The sequence below is a fragment of the Aulonocara sp. 'chitande type north' Nkhata Bay genome, linkage group LG3 (genome assembly GCF_057382095.1).
Source record: "Aulonocara sp. 'chitande type north' Nkhata Bay isolate Kocher_YH1m ecotype deep benthic linkage group LG3, A_spYH_male_GT1.1, whole genome shotgun sequence".
In the NCBI taxonomy this organism is placed as follows: Eukaryota; Metazoa; Chordata; class Actinopteri; order Cichliformes; family Cichlidae; genus Aulonocara; species Aulonocara sp. 'chitande type north' Nkhata Bay.
Window position 1 is genome coordinate 38,669,402 of NC_141346.1, and position 19,519 is coordinate 38,688,920.

The 19,519-nt window shown below is 41.3% G+C and overlaps 4 protein-coding genes across 6 annotated transcripts in view; 2 read left to right on the forward strand and 2 right to left on the reverse strand.

The window, feature by feature from the left end:
* The window catches only part of slc7a8a (solute carrier family 7 member 8a), a 29,043-nt gene extending 26,100 nt beyond the window's left edge, over positions 1-2,943 (forward strand). The window contains exons 10-11 of the mRNA XM_086279994.1: positions 69-246; positions 654-2,943. Of these exons, the coding sequence (XP_086136120.1) occupies positions 69-246; positions 654-814 (339 nt within the window). The 3' untranslated portion in view covers positions 815-2,943. The remainder of the gene's footprint in view (positions 1-68; positions 247-653) is intronic.
* Positions 2,944-3,920: 977 nt separating this feature from the next.
* On the reverse strand, positions 3,921-8,940 carry nedd8 (NEDD8 ubiquitin like modifier). Its single transcript, XM_086280080.1, has 4 exons — positions 8,225-8,940; positions 8,070-8,117; positions 7,908-7,990; positions 3,921-6,860 (listed from the first exon to the last, which is right to left on the reverse strand). Exons 1-4 carry the CDS (start codon positions 8,240-8,242, stop codon positions 6,734-6,736), a joined length of 276 nt encoding a protein of 91 aa, XP_086136206.1. The 5' UTR covers positions 8,243-8,940; the 3' UTR covers positions 3,921-6,733.
* Positions 8,574-15,056, forward strand: gmpr2 (guanosine monophosphate reductase 2). 3 transcript variants are annotated; one of them, XM_086280051.1, is made up of 10 exons: positions 8,574-8,799; positions 9,184-9,328; positions 9,601-9,720; positions 11,465-11,548; positions 11,643-11,816; positions 11,900-11,981; positions 12,238-12,344; positions 13,593-13,635; positions 13,726-13,885; positions 13,962-15,056. In XM_086280051.1, the coding sequence occupies exons 2-10, from the start codon at positions 9,242-9,244 to the stop codon at positions 14,149-14,151; spliced, it is 1,047 nt and encodes a 348-aa protein (XP_086136177.1). In that variant the 5' UTR covers positions 8,574-8,799; positions 9,184-9,241; the 3' UTR covers positions 14,152-15,056. The 3 variants fall into 3 exon arrangements, with proteins under 3 accessions (XP_086136177.1, XP_086136185.1, XP_086136194.1); XM_086280059.1 differs by lacking the exon at positions 8,574-8,799 and adding an exon at positions 8,856-9,087; XM_086280068.1 differs by lacking the exon at positions 8,574-8,799 and adding an exon at positions 8,856-9,083.
* A 796-nt stretch (positions 15,057-15,852) lies between these two features.
* On the reverse strand, positions 15,853-18,421 carry LOC147335589 (uncharacterized). The gene has a single exon (XM_086280039.1). The coding sequence runs from the start codon at positions 18,272-18,274 to the stop codon at positions 16,673-16,675; it is 1,602 nt and encodes a 533-aa protein (XP_086136165.1). The 5' UTR covers positions 18,275-18,421; the 3' UTR covers positions 15,853-16,672.
* Between the last annotated feature and the right edge of the window lie 1,098 nt (positions 18,422-19,519).

A 19,519-nucleotide genomic window follows, 5' to 3' on the forward strand; every position in this document is an offset into this window, starting at 1 on the left:
AAAAAGTGGTTTAAAAAAAATTGTTCTTTCTACGTTATAAAAATCTGTTTTCCTCTCTCTCCTCTCAGATCAGCCTGATATGGCCGGTAATTTACCTCCTCTTCTGGGCCTTCCTGCTCATCTTCTCCCTCTACTCTGAGCCCCTGGTGTGCGGCATCGGCCTCGCCATCATGCTCACCGGTGTCCCAGTCTATTTCCTGGGAGTATACTGGGACAACAAGCCACAGTGCTTTGACGCTTTTGTTGGTATGTCCCCATAAATCAGCCCAATATTTTTCCTCTCATTAACTTAATGATTCAATGTTCAGGAAATGCAAATTCATTATTGTTTAGGAACTATTTTATAAGTCAGAAGTGTTCTTTGACACCGTACTTAATTTAGACACAACATGCTTTAAAATAATTAGATATTTACAGAAGCAATCATGACCAGTGGAACTTCGTGTCATGAGATGTAGCTCTTGGGTTGTTTGTAGTTGACTTTGATGTGAATTTGTTAGGATGTCCACTCCACGACCGCAATGTTATAAAATAGTATAACTACAAGTAATAGCAGTTGTTTTTCTTTATGCTATTTAATAACTGCATCATGTAGTCAGACAGCCTGCACCTCAATCTGTCCTCACTCCTTTTCTTTTGCTCTCTTCTCTCAGATAAAATGACATACGTGGGCCAGAAGTTCTGTATGGTCGTTTATCCGGCCGAAAGCGACAGCAGCAGCAGCGGGAGCGGCGAGGAAGGCGAGGAAATGAAGGAGGCTAGGGCTCCTCTGTCGAAGGAGGACAGAGACAACCGCAAATCAGCAGACTGCTGAAGTGCAACTTTTCACATCTCACCTGCTCACCAAACATATTCAGACACCCACGTGGGTGCACACGCACACACACACACACACACATGAAAACACACATCTATACACGTGCCCCCACGCCTAGTCTTTTATTTGATGTCAAATTAAGTAGTCTGGCCTCAAACCTTCCTGTCTGGGGTCCATCAAAAGTGCAATAAACAAAGGTTAGCACCTTCCATTTCATCATCATCATCATCGCCCTGCCCTTTATTCACTATCTGCAAACTCTCGCTGTAAGAGCGACTTTTTTTATACGTTTTTTTTTTTAAATTTCTATCACAAGACTGACCGTGATGACTTCAACGCTTTTTTTTGTTCTTAGTTTTTTTGATGTTGTTAATCTGTGTTTTCATGCGTTCAGCACACCCGAGCTGCATTTTGATTGTGAAAATCCGATTCAGATCAAGTCATTTCATGTTGTGATGTACACTAATACTGTTTTTGTGTTTAACTTTAATTCTGAAACATTTCTCATTCATTTACTTTGTAATTGTGATAATTGCTTAAGTTTTTCTAGTACTATTAATATATTAATTTTAGTGTTTTCTAACACCGTATTCATGTCAGCTCTTTTTGTATTCTTCGAAGTGTGAATGTGGGACACCTGTATTGTATTAGTGGTGCACAGGTTTTTTTCTTAATTGCCTTAATTAGAATATACTCCTGTGCTCGTGTGCCATTCCAGCTGCATTTTGACAGATGTGGGGACTTTTTCTTTTCTTTTATCAAAAGAAAATGAAGCAAACCCCCCCCAAAAAAAAAAACACACTACACAGCAGCACGGGCTGAAAGGAGCCCGCTGGTGAGTCGCGCTCGTTTTCTCCATGCTTTGCTCGCGTGAACGCCTGCGTTTAAGTGTTTCATGACCTCTGATGAAAATGTTTTTGTAGCTTTACTTTGTAGCTTTGTTGAAATCGGTTTTATGCTTTGTGTAAGGCATAAGCACAACAGCTTTACAACAAAATGATATTTTCGAATAAAGTAATGAAGTAGACGACATTTTAGTGCAATATTACGACTGCTACCAGCAAAATCTGAACACGCACCCCTGAATGAACTCATTACATGCTGTCTGGTTATGTTATGATTGTCCTGTACATTCTGGTAACAACACTCCCACGCACATAAACACTCACTCCTGTATCCACAGCCTTCCTAGTTTTACACTAGTGTCTCAGGGCATCCCCACTGCCTTCTCCTTACATACAGTACACTGCCTAAAACCAAACACATCCGGCTGACGGCTTGTTTGAAAACCAGTTTGTTAGTGGTATATGTCTGTACTGGTGCTTTAGATATTTATTCCTCAGGAGTCTCAGTCACACAAGAGGATGATAAGTGTTAGAAACCAGTGTTGTAGAGATTTGTCTTAAACTGTAAGAGGCGCAGGGTTTCTTGGATGTCTTTACAAGTACAATGATGTGTTTTGTGCCTGATTGTGCATTTACACCAGTGTCATAACAGTCTGTAGATTGTTTCTTAGTAAATAAAAATAACCACTGACTAATGTTTGAATTTTTAATTAAGGCCTCATTTATGTCTATCTATCTATAAATGTACACAAAATAATTTCAAAGGATGCTTTTAATGTGAACACCTTCGATCGTGACATTTCCATCAGTTTTTATGATGCAGGCCTGAAAACTTTTTCAACTCTGAAACAAAATGCTGCAACTTTATGTGACACGACAATGCAAACTGTGCCAGGTGTAACACAAAGTTTGAAGCTTGATCTGTGTTACTTAAAGCACCGCAGCGCCGACTTTCCTTCCCTGATGTGCTGCAGCTGCGCTTCTTGCTTGCATTTAGACCAAAAACAGACCTTAAGTGTGGTGGAACTATTTTTGTTGTATGTGCAAATAGCTAAGGTGATATGAAAGTAGCTAAGGTGATATGAAAGTTCCCTACTTGCAATATGTTATAATAACCACATACGCTGTAATAAGAATGCCATTTTTAAATCTGTCTCTAATTTAAGATGCATTTTACCTTCCGTGCTGAGACTCAAGTCTCAAGCCTACTTCTGTGTTGAAAATGTAAATGTACATGTTGGCGATGAGTGTGTGAGAAGAATTAAAAACATATGTGAGGAAGCGTTCTCATGTCTTCGTTTTTGCAGCTTCAGTTGAACTTAATCATCTAGTTACGTGTCCATGGTCCGGTGTTGTCTGACCTGTTCATGCTGTTGGCAGACTGATACACTTGATCACACTGAGAAAGGTTAAAAAAAAGATAGGGGTGCTAGATGCCGTTTATAGGTTTACATTATGGGTCATTTCAGCCTGTTGCTGCGTGGTTGCAAAATGTATATAATTCAACTTTTGTGGATCTAAAGGTTGTTGTGAAATGAAAACGATAGGATGGATCATAGAAAGGTCTAAAAAAAAAAAACACGTTATTTTAGCTCGCTGATAGGTGGTTGCCAAGCAATGTGGTGACATCACAATATATCATACATAATTTAGCTTTTGAGTATTAGAAATTTTGAGATGTGGCTCAAGAGTTGGGAGTTCGCCTTGTAATCGGAAGGTTGCTGGTTTGAGCCCCGGCTTGGACAGTCTCGGTCGTTGTGTCCTTGGGCAAGACGCTTCACCCGTTGCCTACTGGTGGTGGTCAGAGGGCCCGGTGGCGCCAGAGCCTCGCCTCTGTCAGTGCGCCCCAGGGTGGCTGTGGCTACAATGTAGCTTGCCATCACCAGTGTGTGAATGGGTGCATGACTGGATGTGTAAAGCGCTTTGGGGTCCTTAGGGACTAGTAAAGCGCTATATAAATACAGGCCATTTACCATTTAGATGTGACTTATTGAAATGAGATGTTACCGTCATGAAATAAAATGATGGAAGCTATTTTTGAGGTATTGTAAGGGCAAAAATGCTAAAAACTGATCACTTTGAGCCATTGGTAGGTGGTTGCTAGGCAACACAATGACATCATAATATCAGATGTAGATAAAAACCCTTAGGGACGTAAGATGTAACTGAGTGCCACGTTTGGTTGTTTAACTCCTGACGGTGGAGTTTGCGGACAAACAAACAAACACAGATCAGAAACAGAAAGCAGTAAACACGAGTCGTTTGCAGGATCAAATTTATTCTACTGACAGATCAATCCAAAGCAAAAGTCAGTTTCTCATAACTCGTCACACACTGGTGGGAGCAACGTGGGAACTCACACAGCAATGCTTCTCAAACAAACAAACCACGTAAACTGAAGCCGCGCTCCTCACTACAGTCAAATATGCAATGAGAGCAAAAACCAACTCTGCCCAACACATTAAATAAATCAGTAGCTTACCCAACGGACATGCTCAGGCTGCTTATAAAGCAGGCTTACAATCAACTACCATATGTGGTCCATGATTTAGAACAAGTTGCAGGAGATTTTCCTGACATCACATGTTGGTCTGCATCACAGGAATAGTTTTAGATTTTAGGAAATGCAGATTCATGAAGACTTTCACCACTCTCACATAGTTTGGTCCATAATTTGTTGCACAAAGACACTTTGCCTCTGTACACGATCACAGCAGATATGTTTTTAAATGAAACAGTCTAGATATAATTTCACTCAAGCATTTTAAATAAAAATTAACATTAACCGTTTATGAATTAAACAGACATTATATAGTCATTTTTATACAGTCTCCCATTTTCAGAGGCCTGCTCCTCGTTAATATTTGAAGCTGATTCCATGTGTTGAATTTATAATTTAAAGCTTTTCACTAAAACTCTAAATATGAGGAGGCCCAAGACATGTTAGTGTAAGTGAGGGAGACCATCATTAGGCTGAAGAGCTAAAATAAACCTGTCTGATCAACAATCCGACACATTCTTCCAAAAATATTAAATGAATGCAGAGCTCAGCAATACCACAGAAGACTAAATTAAAAGAGAAACATTAAAACAAGTCAAGCACACGCTTGAGGAAGAAGGTGCATCGCTGTGAAAGTCTACAATCACGACACACTTTCATGAATGTTAATACAGAAGGTTTACAACAAGGTGCAAACTAGACTCGAGAACAGGAAGGACACATCAGACTGCCGGAAAACAACTAGAAGAGCTCACGCTGTTCTGGACAGATGCAACCCAGACTAGCTCATGGGGACGTTTGGCTGTTAGGTGCACTGGGGGGGTACTAGTGTTTACTGATGATGTGGCTGTAGATAGAAGCAGCAGGATGAACTGTGAAGTGTGCAGGGTCGTACTCTCTGCTCAGATTTAGGCAAATGCTGCAAAGCTGGTCAGACAGAGCTTCACTGTGCAAATGCATAAATGAGACAAAGCAAACTGCAAAAGCAACCCAAGAGTTTCTAAAGGCAAAGAAATGAGATTTATCAATGGGCGAGTCAGTCATCTGATCTCAAACCAACAGAGCACGCTTTCAACTGCTGAATACAAAATTGATGACAGAGAGACCCACAAACAAGCAGCGACTGAAGCTGGCTGCAGTAATGGTAACGTCCATGGGCTACAGACTTCAGTGGTTGACTTCATCAAAGTATTGATAAAAACCCAATTTTATTTTGTGCTTTCTGAGCCTCTAAAAATGGCTCTAATTCCTAAACAGTTTATGCAATTCTGTTAAACTCTTTGAAAGCTGCAGGTCTGCACTTCAATCACATCTGGTCTGTTTGATTTAAAAGCCACTGCGGTGGAGAACGGAAGCAAAACTACAAAAATTCTCTCTGTCCAACAAATTATGGATCTGTTAGGGTTACATCCAGCAGGCAGGTAGATCAGCACAAAGACTGGGAGAAGAAACCCACTTACAAACACTACATCGTGTCGCCATTTAACTCGCTTGGTCTTCTTTTAGGAACATAATCCAAGTGGAAAATTCACAGTTAGAAATGACATTTCACTGTGGGTTAAGAAGAAGACTGAAACACAGTTTCTGTTTTAAACACTTATTTTTTGCACATATTAAACCGACATGTGTCATGTGACATGTTAATAAAAGATTTAGAGATGCTAACAAAGGAAATCTGTCACCTAAAGAGTGCAGCCGGTCTTATTGCTGGGTTATTTTTCCATTCATCACTATAGCACAGTTTGCACCTTGCACTACTCAGTCTATCTACATTTTTTTACTCATTTTGAACTTTTGTGTTTTGATTTATAAAGTACTTATTCTACAGCTTGTGTTTCTGACTGTTGCATGTGAGCTTTTGCATTTAAACCTTCTATAAGCGTAATTTAAAGGACTTTCTCGGGACACGCCCGGTAAAGGAGCTTATTCGTGCTACACAAACAAGCAATTTAACCAGCTGATGATAGTGACTTCATGTTGAGTGATCAGATGCGAGAGGTACGTCGGTTTCCCATGAAGAATGAGTCGGTGGCTTTCCTTAAATGTGGAACTATCCTTTTACATATGCAGCGATTCATCCTCCTCAAATCTAACTACGCTACTGCACATCTGCATCATATAAGAATAACAAAACATGTACACAGCATAAAAAAAAAAAAAATCAATTAAAGAAAGTTTGGAGGCAGCATCGCAGTCCAGTCATCAGTGTTATCATTAGTGGAACTAAAGTAACTTTTTTACATGCCTCGAAAACCTCGGGCCTGTCTGCTTCAGATAAAATAAGTGATTTGTTGACTTGAAGACAAAATTTTCTTTAATTCTGAGAAACTTTTCAACTACATAAGGGTGTCGCACCGTGGCAAATTTACAGTGTGGAAGGAGGGAGCGTTTGTGGCCAACACACTGTTGGTTGCAGGGAAATGTCTGAAATAAAGAGAGCCCGATCAGACTTTTTAGACCAAGGCTCCGTCTTGGCTACAATACCACCTGGTGATCCAGCAGCCGCTGGCTCGGAGTCGTCACTGTTCTTGCTTCGTGCAGGCAGGGCAACAGCTGAGGCAGCGGTGAAGGCTACACCGCAGGTGTAGAACAGAGTGTTGTGCGATGGTGGAGCAGGCATCCTCCTCTCAGAGCAAGTACCAGGTGGAGAACGGAGCCTCCCTGGATTTTATAGTCTGCTGCTGTTTTCTCATCATTCCTGAGGAAAGAGACGATGCATTCAATACTCTTTTTTTTTTTTTTTTTTTAATGAAAATCCATCTGACACAAATGATTTATTTTAATACGTAAAACAGTTTAAGCAGGTAAAGATGTGGAACTTTTCCCTAAACGTTTTGAGGATAATGTCGACGTACATCTGTAGTTCTTTGTATTATAAAAAAAATGCTGCTTCAGAAGAGAAGCGGTAGCAAAAATTAAGACAAGAGATTTCCTTCTTTAGAACAACAATAAGCTGTAAACGTTACTAAAATTCAACGATGAGTAAAAGGCAGTTATCTCACCATAAACCTTACAGAGTCACTGCTAACAACTAAAGTGACCCTTTAGACTCGACTGCTTTGCAAACAGCAAAAAATTATGTTTATGAATCTAACTCGTAATGATTTAGCTGCATTTTTGTGCCTGATAAGGCTGAATATGGTGGCAAATGTGGGAGTCATTGTTTCACCCCATCCACATTCAAGCACCACCCTGCAGTTTTCAAATTAAAACGAGGTCAGCAATGTGTCTGTGGTTGTTCCTAAAATGCAGTATATAGGTGCAAAGTGGATTTTGTAAAATTTACACTTTATAAAATAAAAACCTATATGTGCAGATGGATTTTTGAGTCCTATGTTTCCTTCTTGCTCCAGTCAGCTGATCTAAGTCTCGTTGGCACAATGGCATGAAATGGCCTTTAGCATATATTTGACTGATTTTAACTATAAATTTAATACATTTTATAATTCGCCTGGGTACATTAACCTGAGGTAAAGTTGATCATTCTGCTCTTGCCCTTCCTATCAGTATTAGCATGCCAATGCAGATTTGTTTCTGTGACAGATATAAATCTTAAGTATAGTTTCATTTTAAACTAAGGCTAACTGATTTCTGGCAGATACACGTGGTGCACTAGTGAGCACTTGCTACACTGGGATATTTATTTTAAGAGATTTACTGTAATAAACTACACTGTGTGCAGGTGCTTCCATTAAATACATCCCCAACCTCACTCTTTAATAAAAAAACTGTATCCGGGTCTTACATCTGTTTTCCACTGTAGATTAGCCTCTGCTGTTGGGGAGGGATCCCCTCTTTCTCCTCCACCCTTTCTTTAATCCGCTCCACCTGGATGGACGTGAATTAAATGCACTGAAAAACACAGCGACTTACTATCTGCGCACATCAAAAAAAGATAAACATGTACCTTATCTGTGGGCTCTATGTCAATCTCTATCTCCTTGCCAGTGAGTGTCTGTGATAAAAACATTGTTAAGAAAATTTTTTTCAACGGATCCAGCAGAGGCAGTGAGTCAGTAATAACAAGACGAGTCTCAAATCGTTCAGTATGACGGACCTTACCTTCACTTTAATCAGCATCTTTGTTGACTTCTTCGTAGAAATATCAGTCAAGTGGGATCAGTGGTGCGAGTATATATTAAAGGAATGTAAAATATCTCCAACTACGTTCTGGAATTTTAGGTTTCGATGTGGTATTTTGATGAAGATACGCGATATTCCTCCTCTTCACAGAAAATCAGTGGATACTTCCTGTGTCTTTCCCCCTTCTCGTTTGTACGTTAACCGTTCCGCTTCGTGGATTTCCGGTTTATATATTTTATTTTCCGCAAAAACAAACAAACAAACAAACACAACATTCAAACCTAAATGACTTTACGTTAACTGGAGCCAGGTCACAAGAAAAGCAAACCCAAATTTCTCACCCAAGTACCTTAAAAATCCTTACGACATCAGTACCACATGACGTAAAGCGCAAGTCGAGTTAGTAGTTTTTACGTGCGTCGTCTCCTCCGAGCAGAACCCCTTAAAAACTACAAGGCGGGTGCCAGCGGGTGTCCGCCACAATAAAGTTTCCCGCCAGTGGAGACGGAAGCTGAAGCGGTGAGGTTCGGACCAGATCTGTTATTTTCCCAACGGTAAGTACTTCTTTGTTTTGGTAAATTATTAAAATGGTAGATAACTCACTCATTTTATTGTTATTAGCTCATGCTTACATGAACGGTCTGTGAGTGACTTCAGCTATTAACCCCGTTATGTGGTGTAACCTTGAATTTTGGCATCGGAGCTAAAAAAGCAGGACTCATTAGCTACAGAAGGACTTAGTCCATTTTCATAACGCAGTCCCGGATTTTCCCCGAGTCTCTTTTTCAGTCCTTGAAGGATTCTTGGCTTTTTGAGGGTCCCTCCTGACGTCAACTTTGTGCGTACCTGCTTACAGTTACTTGTTTTTCATATACATGGCTGTATGAATGACAAAGTAAGGGGTGTCCCCTTAACATGAACTTTCCTCTCTTTCATAGATTCGCACTGCTCCATCTTTTTCCCTGTTAGACCGGCTGCTGCTGCTTCTTTTCGGAAATGCCTCGTATAGAGAATGACATCAAGCTAGACTTCAAGGATGTGCTCCTCCGGCCAAAACGGAGTACGCTGAAGTCTAGGAGCGAGGTGGGTAATGCAGCTGTGCGCAGTTTCCACAGGAAAGCAGACTGACCTACATGCAGATGTTTCCATTTGCTAAACCATTAGCTATTCTTGGAAAGTGAGCCCACAGGCCATGCGACAGTGCTTTAAAAGGGGCACAAAATACAGTCTTGTGTGGCTCTGCGAGTCACCGCAAATCATTGATGGGAATTCCAAATAACTAAAATAAATGTTTTGCCAGCTGGTTGCATAAATTAATTCTTAAGTAATTTTTGTGGCCTCCTCATCTACCACAGGTTGACCTGATGAGGAGCTTTACCTTCAGGAACTCTAAGGGCAGCTACAGAGGGATCCCCATCATCGCTGCTAACATGGACACTGTGGGGACCTTTGAGATGGCTGTGGCTTTGCACCAGGTGCAGAAATGTTTGCTGTTATGTATTATTTCAATGAGAAGTGATTAAAGTAGTCCGAATAGAAGTAGGTGAACCTAAATTTATCTAAGCCATGAGTAATGTGAGTGCCAGTAATCCCTACATTACACACCTGAGGATGGGCACTGATTCTCTTACCTGTCCCTGCTGAACGGGGGATTAAAAACAGGAAGAGTCTGATGCCTTAGTTTAAATATTGGTGGCTTACATGTGGAATATTTCTATATCAATAGAATGATAATCCAAATAACTGTGTGTTTCTTTGTATTATCTTACAATTCTATTAACCTTCTCAGCCACAAAAAGATGACAACCACATCACAAACACACACTTTTTTGTGTGTGTGTGTGTGTGTGTGTGTGTGTGTGTGTGTGTGTCATTCATTAATACTGCCCCTAATGGCCATCAGATGGCATGAGCAGTGTAAATATCAACAATTCACCAGTTCTTTTGATTCCTCAGAGGCATCCGATGGAAGACAAAACACTGCTCAGAAGACCATTTAACACTTTATTTCTCTTTCACATTACTTCTAGAAGGGAGATGCGCCCTGCATGACACGTTGCCGCGGATCTCAAAATGGTGGTGCGCCCCCAACAGTTTTATTACAGAAGTTCTCTCATTCTAGTCTAAACAACAGTGTCCCTGTAACTTTCCACTAGAGATGGTTCCCTCTTATCTACATTTTCCCAGGCAAGTGTGAGCGAGAGTCTGCAGCTTTCTACTCCCCAAGGACACACGGTCTCATGCCTTTATTTTTCAGGGCTGTGTCCACTTAATACTACTATGTATAACTTTATAACACTCATTATTCATTATTAATAAAAAGCAAATTATTTAATCCCAACAGCAGTGACACCACTTTTCTGTACATCTCAAAATAAACCAGTCTCGGTCGTTGTGTCCTTGGGCAAGACACTTCACCCGTTGCCTACTGGTGGTGGTCAGAGGGCCCGGTGGCGCCAGTGTCCGGCAGCCTCGCCTCTGTCAGTGCGCCCCAGGGTGGCTGTGGCTACAATGTAGCTTGCCATCACCAGTGTGTGAATGTGTGTGTGAATGGGTGGATGACTGGATATGTAAAGCGCTTTGGGGTCCTTAGGGACTAGAAAAGCGCTATATAAATACAGGCCATTTACCATTTATTTACCATGCAATGCCATCTGGAAAGTGACTGAATGGTAGCAGCTTCATTATTCAGCATGACGGTGGTTTCAAACACACTGCCAATGAAGTTAAATATACGCGAATATAAAAAACACAGTGGATCACTATCAGCCATGGATTGGCCTCCTCAGAGTCCAGACTTCAATGCTATTGAAGCAGCGTGGGATCATCTTGACAGAGAACAGAACAAAAGGCAGAAACATCCAAAGAAGAGCTTTAAATGTCCTTCAAGAAGCCTGGAGAACTATTCCTGAAGACTACTTGAAGAAATCACAAGAAATCTGCCTCAGAGAGTTCAGGTTGTGTTGAAGAATAAAGATGTTCACACCAAATATTGACTCTCAAACTCGTTAGAATTGTGCAAATTCTTTTTTTGCCTTATATTTTGTATGTTCATGTATTTTTGCACCGATAAATCACTTCACCTATTTCCCATTTTTCTACCAAAATATAAAGAAACTCTGGTGGCTCAAGACTTGTGCACAGTACGATAGGCTGTGTTCCTGCACTGCTGTATGTCTGCATGGATAACCGAATTTTGTTCTTTGTGTCTTCCTCCAGTTTACTCTGTTCACTACAGTCCACAAACATTACACGGTGGATGACTGGTTGGAGTTTGCAGAAAAGCATCCAGAATGTCTGGAGGTACTCACTGCTGTTTGAACCAGTGATTCTGACGAGGTTATTAATGGCGTGTTAGCTGTAAGACGAGTCTCACTCTTCTGTGTTCGTCTCTTAGAGTGTGGCAGTCAGCACGGGGACCGGTGACGGTGACTTTGAGAAGATTTCGGCCGTGGTGGAGGCGGTGCCGCAGCTGAAGTACATCTGCGTGGATGTGGCAAACGGTTATTCAGAGCACTTTGTCCACTTCGTCAGAGACGTCAGGGAGAAGTTCCCCTCGCACACGATAATGGTCAGTTCCTGATTGTGAATCCTTTTAAATGCCCGAGGAAAACGACATTTCTCGGATACGTGCTGATTTTTATTTTTGCTCAGGCAGGGAACGTGGTAACAGGAGAGATGGTGGAAGAGCTGATCCTCGCCGGCGCCGACATCATCAAAGTAGGCATCGGACCAGGTGAGCCTTAAGGCACTCTGCAGTTGATCTTAGCTCACTCGCCGTGAGGTTATCTTGCCTATTTTCTGCACAGGCATATTTAAATTATAAGAACATTTTCTATATTTATATAAAATTACCCACCTTGTTTACGTTCCTTTTTCTCTGCTAATAGTTATTCATATTTGCCACCATGCAGTCAACGTTCATTTGCCACATAAAGACTCAACAGTGCTTAAAACTGCTGTTTCCTGTTTCTCTCCTCCTTCCTCTTCAGGCTCTGTGTGCACCACCCGCAAGAAGACAGGGGTTGGCTATCCTCAGCTGAGCGCCGTCATTGAGTGTGCAGATGCAGCCCACGGCCTGGGTGGCCACATCATCTCAGTGAGTGCAGTCGCGATGAGAAGAGTTTGAAGATGGCATGTTTCCTGTGTTAAAAGGAAGCACACAGGAAGTGGTCGAAGGAATAGAAATAGAAGAGTGTCTCAAACCACAAGTTCTATTTTTTATTTTTTTAAATCCTTTTGAATCAATAACATATGCCATTAATTTGTGAGCTTTCTAGGTGCACATGGTTGAGTTTTAGCTGTTTCTTGTATGTAAAATATGGGCAGTACATTGTGTTATGCACTTTAAAACCTGCATTCTTTTTAACGGCCAGCAGGGGGCGGTTCCTGTGGTCGAGTCAGATTTAATACATCGATAAGAAACTGCTCCTTTTTTGAGTTTTTTCATCTGAGATCTCAGTAAACACTCCTCTAAAGTGTTTATGGTCTCAGTCGTTGCTTAAAGTCTTATTTATTGCAAAATATAAATTTTAATAGATTTTGGATATATTTATATTTAGGGTAAAATAGAAGGTAAAGCGGGGTGTCCTCCACCCAGGGTGGTTTTCCTGTGGTTAATAAGTGACTGTTGCAGCGACATGTGGCTTAACAAAAACAAAATAAGGGCTCAGTTCGAGGTTTCGAAAAGGAAGTGCGCAAAACAAGCCCCACCAATATTATGACTGATGCTACTGGTCGGTCATTTAAAAATCAGATATACAAGTTAAACAAACTTTCCTAACATTTATTTCGTGGAGTTATTTAGTTACTCTTTTACACTTTCCCCGATTGCTTGGATCAGCTGGTTGTTCCTTTTGTGTTGCCAACCAGAATCCCCTCTGGTGCACATCTGCATGGTTCAAGAGTGTTTGTCCCGCCTCTTCTTTCCTTTTTTGAGCCAAATAGATAATATCAGCTGATATCCAGATCTGACCATAAACTCTCAAAGCCCAACAGTTCAGACTTGCATGCTCTTCATTATAACATGTTCTTAGTCTGTTTACCCTGATGATCATTTTATTGTTGTTATTATTACATCTATCTTTTATGTACTGTGTGTGTTTTCCACTGTTCCTGGACAGAGTTTAGACTCATTCTTGTCATCTAACAACACAAAATGTTCTGGACTCTTCCTTTAAGCCGAGACCTGTGAGACAGAAACTGACATTGATTTATCTTTAGTTTATTACTCATGGGCCGTAGCCTGATGAAACTACTGACTGTAATTCCCAGGTCAGTGTTATTTGTTAGAGTTGTGCAGCCATGATAAAGTCACGCTCGTAACGCCTTGTTTGCTTTCACACAGGACGGGGGGTGCACTTGCCCGGGAGATGTCTCCAAGGCTTTTGGTGAGTTGCTGTGTTTTCAAAGAGAACTTGAACTCCAGTCTTAGAAAGTATAACTAGCGTGAAAACGGAGTTTGTTTGTTTGGCTCTCAGGTGCTGGAGCAGACTTTGTGATGCTCGGTGGTATGCTGGCCGGCCACTCGGAGAGCAGCGGCGAGATCATCGAAAAAAACGGCAAGAAGTACAAACTGTTTTACGGCATGAGCTCCGACACGGCGATGAAGAAACATGCGGGAGGCGTGGCTGATTACAGGTTGGCGTCAGGTGCTTGGCTGTTAGAGGAAGGTTATTTAGGTGAGATGTCATTCATTCATTTTCTTTGCCTCCAGAGCGTCGGAGGGGAAGACCGTGGAAGTTCTCTACAAAGGTCCGGTGGGTGACACCATACGAGACATCCTGGGAGGGGTCCGCTCCACCTGCACGTATGTCGGTGCAGCCAAGCTGAAGGAGCTGAGCCGCAGGACGACCTTCATCAGAGTCACCCAGCAGCTCAACACCGTCTTCGGGAACGACAGCTGAACGTCCGGCTTTGCAAAGAAAGAAGCGGCGCCGGTTTGACTCCCACATGCCATTTGTCTGTTAGTCTTGTGTAAACTGAAGCGAGCAGACGTTTTATTACTTAAAAACATATTTTGATACTCGTTCAGGTAGTATGATGTTAACGTTCAGCGCAGCTCTAGCTGTGTAAGTTCCACTCTCTATAACAGAAGTATTTTCCAGCACACAGACTCTGGGTCTCCTCACACTCTGAATATTCCAGGTCTGAGTGTGTTTCCAGGTAGTAAGATGCAGGCTACCTCTGCAGGCCTGCTCTCTCATCATTCCAGTGCAAACTCCTAAACGCCTTTGTCACTGACATATAAAATTATAGTAAATGTCTTAAATTATTTATACATCCTAAATGTTTCTGCAATTGCTGTAACAAAATTATAACATCGACTTGTTTTTTAGAAAACCTGTCATTCCTTTGCTAAAGTTTTGCACTTTAATGAGTTATACTTTCTATAAATGATCTGTTAGTGCAATGAGTACAATCTGGGAGCACAGACAGCATGTAGTAATGTAGTGCTGAACTTACAGTACAGATGTTATTGAATCTATTTGTACTTTTGTCTTACCTGGTTCAGCTGCTCCTGATCAATACCAAAGTTAGTTTGTGTTTCCTTTTACAAACGAGAGCTTCAAGTGGATTTACTGTAATGATTAAAGCCTTTAAATAAGCTGATTCCTTCATGTTAGCTTCAGAAGTCCTTCAGTGTGAGTATTTAACAGTATTTAGTTTCACACAGTTCATTTCAAATTGTTCTTATGTAAACTGTTATTTTTTGTCATATTTGAGTGAAGATTAAAAAAAAGGCAGTTTTTATATTTCATAAGTCATGTTACATTTCATCCAGTCAATAAAAACCTTCCACAACTTCAAACTCCAATGACTTTATTATTGATTAGATCAATTACAGTGTGTACACATGAAGCTAAATATTTCTGTTTACTTACATCAGTATCTTTGCCTCCTCCCATCAAACCTGCACAGGGATAAATGCACATGATCCAGTATGGAAGACACATGATTAGACAAAGTGCCTGCATTGATAAAGCCTGTAAGCAGGGCCCAGAGGATGTTCAGAGGTGGTCTTGAAGCATGCTGAAAGGTTACTTTGATACAAAAACATGTCAACTACCCCAGCTGTGAAGCAGTAACACATTCAATACCAGTTGATGGAGACAAACACTTTAAAATGGAAGGCTGGATAAGACAACACATCCCAGAACAGAATGACAGCATTTAAATAAAAAACCTCAAGTTTGAAAAAAGGCAGCTTTTATATTTCAAAAACTCACATTTGTTATGTTTCCATAACAAATGTGAGTTCTAGTTTATCCTCACATTTAGATTTGTGTGTTTAGGTATAACCTTTGTATGCTCAGAAGGATGAAACTCGGGGCCAGCGCCAGGAGCTTCCTGGGAAAACATGGTGGGAGTTGCTCTCTGCCCAGCCGCAGCCCGTGGGACAGAAACCTGTTGTAACTAAAAGATAGAGAGTTGTGTGTGGAGGGGTATTAAAGAGGAGCTGAGACATCCCAAGGGCAGAGCTGGCATGACTGTGAACTGTGATGTTTGATGTGTGTGTTGGCTCTCCTGTGCAGTAATTTAAAGCTTGATCATAGCTCTTTGCGTGTTGCAGACTTTATTTACAAAATTCCACAGCACATTTCATCCAGTCAACTGAAATGATTTTATTATTGATTAGATCATTTACAGTGTGTACACATGAAACTAAAGATCTGTGCCACTTATATCACTCTGTATCTTAAACTGCTTCTGGAACTAATGGTAAACACAACAAACACGGGGATATAAGATAGTTCCAGAGGATGAGGCTGCACGTCTTCTTTGTTGGTTTCCTTTTATCCGCTCCACGCATGTCACAGAGAACAGTTTGTGGCTCTGTTCTTCTCCGTTTTGTTTGTGTATTGTTAGACATGTTTTCCCAGCAGGAATGCCTCCATGAATGCAGTCCTTGATGCTCTCTTTTAATGAAACTGAGGATGGCTTGAAATCTGATGAATCCTTGAGTTTTCCATTTATTTATTTTTTTGCCTGTTTCTGGTGAAAGTCTTCAGCCTGCTCAGGAGCACTCCACAACAGTTTCAGTTCTCTGGAAAATATCTCACCACTGCTAAACCACACACTGAAAGATTGGTCAGACAAGTTTGACTGAAGCTCCCTTGTAATGTTTGCAGTTTGGTTTTAATTAACAAGAAACATTCGCAATGTCACAAATACAGAGTAAGCTGTCGATTATATTTAAGCAGCAATACACCAGCCATAATTTAGCACAAGAGTGTTGAATTTGCACCAATTATGATGAAAACCCTACTCTAGACTATTTTTGCAAGTTTTAGCAGTAGAGAGACTTTTGCACAGCCAGCACCACATGTTCATTTACAGATAATCAGCATTTTAAGAGGAACTAAAACTTACATGGTTAATAAGAAATGTGGTGATGTGGGTTTTGGACAACAGCATGAGCATTAGTTACAGAAGTTCACAAAGCACCGCTGTGATTCGTGCTGCACCAATGATATTTCCACAAGAGCAGGTTGATTTGGAATGCATGGGATAAAAAGCCCCTCCACAATGGTATCCATCAGTAGACTCACCATAAATCTGCCCACATGAGCATTTCCACTGATTCTGATATTGTTGCTGAATTTGTCCAAATGTAAATGCACTCTTTGACCCAAAGATTGATACATTTGTCGCTTCCTTTTCTAAACCCTGGAGACAAACAAAAGGCTTGAGGTCTGAGCTGGTAGAGCTGATTGTTACTGTGAGTAAGTTTATTCTCTGGTGCTGCCTGATCTTGCTGAAGAATGATAATGAGTCTGGAAAGCTCCACACAACTTCCACTATTTGTGGTCTGGTCATCTGTGGTTCCACATTTCCACCTGGAGTGTTGATCACTTGTTGGGAAACCTTATAATGCTGTTGGCGCGTTTCAATTTTCGGCATCCCAAACACTATTACACGTGGAGTTTCTTTCATAACCCAACTAGACTCTGTTGTGAGAGAGAAGAGCTGGTTACCTTGGCAGCGTAGGCCATAGACATTTCCATCCTTCATATTGGTTGCGTAAGTGTCGTCACATACACCAATGGTCCAGTCACAGTCTTTGGAAATGCTGATCACCCATCTCTTAAAGTCAGGAACAGGAAGTGTACTCTTAATGAAGAATAAGCAGGAAGAACAAAATTTCATCCACTGACTGTGGAAAACCTTCCTGTTGTCAGTGGACAGCGACATGCCAGGACTCAGAGTCTGTGGCTCAAAGATCAGGTGTGAATCAGTGGGAACAAGCTCCTGGTGGTGTTCAGGATCAACCAGAGTCAGCAATGATCCCCAGAACTGAGACGCTTGCTTCACCATCTTCTCCCCATTCTGTCTCATCTCCTCAACCAGTTTGTCCCGATGGCTGCCCGGCTCCAGCCCTTTACTCAGATCCACAGCTTTGGCCTTCTCCACATCCTGATGCACCTGAGAATACATCTGCAGGAATCTGAAGGTGTCCTTCTCCTTCTGTGCTGCTTCCAGGCTGCTCTTGCTGGTTTTCAGGGACACCATACGAGCAGAGACTGAGCTCTGGACGCTGGTCAGAGAGATGTCACGCAGCTTAGTCACAGCCTCAATCAGACGCACACTGCAGCGACCCAGCTTCTCTCTTTCACTCTTCTCCCACTTTTCCAGACTCACATTCTCATCGTCTGTTTTCTCCTGTAAGATCAGCTGCTCAGCTTTCAGCTTCTCCAGGAGCTCTTTGTGGGCTGTGGAGAAGGTCTTCATATTGTGTAGGCGGTGCTGGTCCTCAATGGCGCAGGAAACACACACACAGGTCATGTCGTCCAAGCAGTAGTACTCCAGGAGCTTGCCGTGCTGAGAACATTTGGTGTTCCCACATAAAGCCATGGGTTCAGTCAGAGGATGAGTCTGCAGTAACACAGGTGTGGTCAGGTGGGCCTGGAGGTGCTGGACACACATGGAGATCTCACACTTCATGCACGTCTTCTTTGCTGGTTTCCTGTCCTCTGTACACATGTCACAGAGAACAGTTTGTAAATCCATCTTGATGTTTTCAGACATTTTTTAAAGCAGGATGTCCCGTTTAGATAAGTTAAAAATGATTCCTTGTTCAAGTTCAAGTCTTTCAAGTCCTCGAATTTTGCTCGTGTCTCTAACGCACTTTACAAAGAGTCTCTGTTGACTCTCTGATTCACACTGAAGGGGTGGGGTCAGACCAGCGTGACTGCAGCTGTTTTATAATGGTTTAACTTAGGTTTCATTTCTCATGAAACTCCTACTTAATGTAGGAGGTGCCAACGAGTATGGAGGGAAATTTGCGTAAAAAAGGGCTACGAATGCGCATGATATGATCCAAAAAGGTGAACTAAGATTTACAAATGCGTGGATCGATTTTTGTTGACATCTGGGTTCTCCACTCCACTCAAAAATACGAAGCACACACGTAAAAATAGTGATGGGGGACACTGTGCTGAAGCTTCGGAGGGTGTGTCGAGAAATCTTTCGTTAACTACTTGTGTCAAGGACAGCCTCCAATTCGAGACTTGCAGTCAAGCCAGCCTCCAGTTTGTTTTCTGTTCCCTGTGTATTCAAAGTATTACGGGAATGGATGTGGAAACCGGATTTCAAAATAAAAGCCAACTTCGAGTGAATTAACAGATATGTTAAGAACATAATAACATATAATTTAGGCTTGTTTACAAACTTTAATGTTAGATCTACATGACTCAACATTGTACCCTAATAGCGCCCTGTCAATAGCAAGGCCATCTTATTTTGGATTTCAAAGTAAAAGCCCTGTGAATTTTCATTTTTTTTAACTACTCTTTCAATGACTTCAGAATGCTCTTAAAAGCAAAAGTCATATTTCCAAAGACTAGTTGCATTTTGTATCAACACTATCCAACCACAGAAATGTGAAATTGCCCATATTTGACTTACCGGTACTCTTCTAACGATTTCAAAATGCTCTACAAAGAAAAAATCTTGTTTCCACAGGGTAATTTCATTTTGTATTTACAGTATAAAGCCCCACAGTGATACCATGTCAATATCAAGTCAGTCTGATTTTACTTTCCAAAGTAATGGCCCATTGAAATTGCCCATATATGACTTACTTTTGTAATGATTTCGAAATGCTCTAAATAGAAAAAATCCTGTTTCCACGGGATAATTTCACCTTAGATCAATAGTATACAATCTCGCGATGTTACCGTATCAATTTCAAGTCATTCTGATTTTACCTTCCAAACTAATGGCCTGTTGAATCTGCCCATTTAAGACCTAACTTTCAGTGGTTTCAGAATG